Consider the following 4,617-nt stretch of genomic DNA (forward strand, 5'->3'; position numbering starts at 1 on the left):
ATTAATAAACATTTTTCAAAAGTAACAATAATATAAAATAGTGTGAAGTGATTTCTTTTTCAGTACACAAAAAAAATCTTTTTTTCAAATTACCAACCCCTTAAAAATCAAAAGCAAAGACTTTTTGACAGTTTATGTTGAATTTCATCATAAATTCTCTGATATAAAATAGTTGCGGAACGGGCTTTCGTTTCGGAGCTTTCTCTGACCGGATCTCGCAATAATACTTAATAATATTTTTTTGAGCGCCAAACAGTGAAAAATGGTTTAGAAACATGTAGCAACTTCACATTATTTCTGATTTCTTTAAAACTTATTAGCTTCTTGGTTTTACTATACACCCTGTGGCCGTAGATTAGGTATACACTTATAATGCTTGTTAAAGGTGTTGGTCTGTTGTTTGTATGGTACATCCAGGGTGGACGAGGTTTAAGATTAAAAAATACACTTACAAAATTAAGAACAAAAAAAGTTAAATTTCTTTCAAGGTTTATTTTTTACACACACTTAATGCTAATAAAAAAAATTAAAACTAATAAATTATTTAAACCCTTCAAATTGAAGTCTAATACCACCGTCTAAAAATGATGCAATTTTTTTTGGATCACAGCGGTTATCCATTCGAGTTGAGCTACTGAAATTAATTTTAAAATTTTGTACAATCTTAGCAACTGCTATTTTGGTTTCTAACAAACCAAGTTTCATTCCTAAAAATAAAATTAGTTATAATTTTAAGAAAAATCCAAAAAAAGATCATTCAACCTAAACACATTCTTGGTCCATCACTAAATGGAAGAAAGACTCCTCTATCGCGATACTTTCTATAGCCTCCAATCTCAGGATCAAATCTTTCTGGCATAAATTCTTCAGGTTTTTCAAAAAATTCTTTATCTTTGTGGAAGGAATAAGCCGATATATGAACAATATCACCTTGTTTAAGTTCAATTGTCCTTCCATCAGAATTTTCAAGTGTTGTAGGTGTAGTACAAATTTTTGTAAAAGTCGGATTAACTGGGAATAATCGCAATGTTTCTAAAATAAACAAAAAATAAAAATTTGAATTTGTAATAAATATGATCTTACCGTGAATACTTATCTTATTATCTTTGTTATTTTTCACTGAAAAGCCCTGTTTTGTTACATTTAAATTGTAATATCTTTCGTTCTAATTTCAACTTTGGAAATTTTTATACATTTTTGAAAACTGCAATAACACGGCGAGTTTTTAAATTAATAAACCAGTATCACACCATACAAATTTTTTTCGGGATGCTGCTCTGAAATTACAGTAAGAAATTGAGTTTTTATAAAACATGGAACTGTTAATTAATTTGCAGCAAAATGGCGTATGAAACAAAAAATAATTTAATCAATTAATAATTTCCTTTTATTAGGCAATGTTTGAGTGGAAGAATTATAAAAAACAAAAATCAATTATGAGCGGAGGAAGCAAAATACTGATGCAAAGTCGGGATTTTTCGAAATTTCACAAAAACTGCATTAAATCGAAAACCTTAAGGATTTGGGATGAACAAGTTACCAAATTCTGAGAGCCCTTAAGTTGGCCTATCAGCATATTTCGTTTAATCCATTACTTTTGGGACACCCTGTATAGTACCTATATCGCAATTAAAAATGAATTCACTAAAAAGAATTTAAAACTTTTCTGCATGTTGGAAGGCTATTATTATCATCAAATTTAAAATATACTTTACTATTAGAAACTATAATTTTATACCAGTAAGATACACTTGCATAAAAATCTCTAAACCTTTGATATATAATAAACTATTATACCTCTTTTGCGTCAATATCCTTTCCATCGTGTGCTCTAAGAAGGTCGGATAATTTATGAGCTATTTCCTGCATTGCTGGGTATGATGAACGAATCTACAAAATTCGTTTCAATTACCTTTTTAAATTCGACCATTTAACGGCTTAACTTACCCTATTACCTGTCAATGCTGTAACAATTTCTCTACGTTTCTCCTTCCATGTTTTTCCAACACTAACAAAAGGACTTTGCATTCGAAGAAGATCAATATGCGGTATTGACTAAAAGAATGAAGTTATAACTTTATTTACTCTTTTTACAAAAAAAAAAAAACAATAAAGCTCATTTCACACTTACCCACTTTGAAGATTCATTATTGTAAAAATTGCTAAAATTTGTCCTCAAAATTTGACGAACTATTTCAGGATCTAAAATAAATAGTCTCGGATTGCGTGATGAAAAAATACCAACAAACTTTTCACTATTTTTATATTTTCTAAAAAGAAAAAGTTTACAGTATGAAATTAAAAAAAAAATCATATTAACAGAAAAATAAATTATTTCGTACAAATATATTTCATTAAGTTCATCCATATAATTCACTTCACCCCTAGCAGATTTAATGAAATTTCCCACCAAAATAGCAGGTTTCGGTCCACGAATACCCCGTTTTTGCCAATAATTAAAATTCCATCTCAAGTAGATGTATATCAACATCGAAAAAATAGCAAACACAAATAAAATTAATTCGTACATAGTTTAAGACCAAAAGGGAATCTATTCTATGCAAGATGACATTTAAGAATGATCTTCTTATTCAAACTATAGTATATTATGAGATTAAAAAAAAATATGCATTACTATGTAATTTTTTGATAGATAACTAATCGTAACCAAAATATGTACCTACTTTGGAGGAAATAGTTTTCATAGTTAATCTGGGTGTTCTAATTGAGATACACACAGTTTTTTTTGTATGATAAGCCCAAATTGATAGCAAATTTTAATTTATTTTAAAGAGATTATTACAATAAATAAATGAAATGTTTTTAAGACTTTTTTTAGGTCATTTCTGTGGTGAAAAAGTCATGGAAAGTTACACGAATAAATAAGCAAATGATATTTTTTTTTTTAATCAAAATGTTATGGTGGATTTGGGAGTTTTTCATCCGCCTTTGTCAAAGTCTATATGTCTCTGCACTATTGTGAAGGACTGGTGTGATGAGAGATTTGTACAAGGACTTTCCAACTAAATTGCCTACTCAGATTTAAAACTTTTAAATCTAATATCATGCAACGTCCTATAGCATATAACCAGCGGTCAATAAAAAAGCTTTCAACGATACCTCATTCGTCAAATTAAAATAACTAGTTTAGAAGTTATGATGGAACTTATGAACATATACATACTGATGAAACTCAAAACCTTTCCATTACCTTCTTGTTTTTTGCTTAACATAAGTATGTTTTGAAAAAAAAAAAATCAAAACTGAACTGACTATTCTTCTCGTCATCGTGAAGACAATAACTTCAAAACGAAGCTTCATTTTGGCAGCCATTTCTATTAAGCTTTAAGTAACTACACATCACAACAAAAACATTACTGTTAAAAAAAATTATCAATACAATTTTGATTGTTCTCTTGACAATTTTTATTTTAATTACCGATTTTTAAAGTTATTTCAAAAATTGCCAAGTAAACAATCAAAATTTTATTGATACGAATTTGAACCCAAACTTTAGAACTTGGTACACTTTTACATCTCAATACTTTTTGTGCCAGCATAATTTTAACATAGGAGAACTTGGCTCTTTTTTTTAACAGTAATGTTTTTGTTGTGATTTCACTACTTTTTGCAAGGTATGGCTGTAGAATTGAAAATCTCTACATTTGATGAAAATTCAGTGAAAATGGGCGGTTGCCACGCCCCACATAGGAGTATTGTCATCAAAAACCTGGCCATAATTATTTTTCGTTGTTTTTGTTATTATTTCTGTTTAAAATGAGTATTCCTACAAGAAAATACAATATAAACCTAGTTTTTTTTATTTTTATTTTTTTACCAAAAACTAAAAAAATTGATTAATGGCATGTACTCCGCCGCCTGTCGACATTATTTTTCTCAAAATTTTTTCCTCATCCCTAATACGCAATTCTCAGTTTCTTTTCTCTCTTCCCCAACCTTGAGATCACCCAAAATAAAATACACTAATAACATCAGTAAATTTAGGGTTGGGGTCAAAATTCTGCCGGGGTCAAAATTCTTTTGTCAAAATTCTGCTTTCAAAATTCTGCTTTACAAAATTCTGCTTTCAAAATTCTGCTTTTCAAAATTCTGTTTTTCAAAATTCTGTTTTTCAAAATTCTGCTTTTCATAATTCTGCTTTTCAAAATTCTGCAAAAAATTAAAAAAAGGGTTTGGAAAATGTTAAAAAGCGCGCGCTTTTTAACATTTTCCAAACCCTTTTTTAATTTTTTGCAGAATTCTGTAAAATCATCTTTTTGAAAAATTATCTGCTTATTTGATTACTTACCTACATAATTTGTCATTTTTTAAATGCGAATTAATTTTTGTTTTATAAATGAATAAATTTGAAAATATTAAGAAAAGGTTTTTAATAGGCTTGTGTAGTTCGCGAACGAACTAGTTCGATGAACTAGTTCATCTTGGTGAACTAGTGAACTTAGTTCACTTACTTAGTTCAATTTAGTTCGCGAATAGCGAAAAAGATTTGTTTCAACAAACTAAACAGCAAACTAAAGCAGTCGTAATATGACATTACAAAATAGCTTGCGCACCTTACATTATCTTTTTTTTTATATATTTTTTGGGTGAAAGGAA

General features: G+C 28.8%; 1 protein-coding gene across 1 annotated transcript; it reads right to left on the reverse strand.

The window, feature by feature from the left end:
* Positions 1-495: 495 nt before the first annotated feature.
* Positions 496-2,530, reverse strand: LOC129909736 (probable cytochrome P450 28d2). The gene is made up of 7 exons (XM_055986808.1): positions 2,343-2,530; positions 2,132-2,270; positions 1,948-2,055; positions 1,798-1,890; positions 1,254-1,277; positions 763-1,153; positions 496-707 (listed from the first exon to the last, which is right to left on the reverse strand). Exons 1-7 carry the CDS (start codon positions 2,528-2,530, stop codon positions 541-543), a joined length of 1,110 nt encoding a protein of 369 aa, XP_055842783.1. The 3' UTR covers positions 496-540.
* Positions 2,531-4,617: the final 2,087 nt, after the last annotated feature.

This window comes from Episyrphus balteatus, chromosome 2, assembly GCF_945859705.1.
Source record: "Episyrphus balteatus chromosome 2, idEpiBalt1.1, whole genome shotgun sequence".
Lineage (NCBI taxonomy): Eukaryota > Metazoa > Arthropoda > Insecta > Diptera > Syrphidae > Episyrphus > Episyrphus balteatus.

Excerpts from the sequence above, each read along its gene's own strand:
- LOC129909736 (XM_055986808.1), bottom strand. The coding sequence starts at position 2,530 with ATGTACGAATTAATTTTATTTGTGTTTGCTATTTTTTCGATGTTGATA. Across the intron at positions 1,278-1,797 it reads AGGATATTGACGCAAAAGAG|AGCAGCATCCCGAAAAAAAT; the intron begins GTATAATAGTTT and ends CTGTAATTTCAG. Across the intron at positions 1,154-1,253 it reads GCATCCCGAAAAAAATTTGT|TACAATTTAAATGTAACAAA; the intron begins ATGGTGTGATAC and ends AACGAAAGATAT.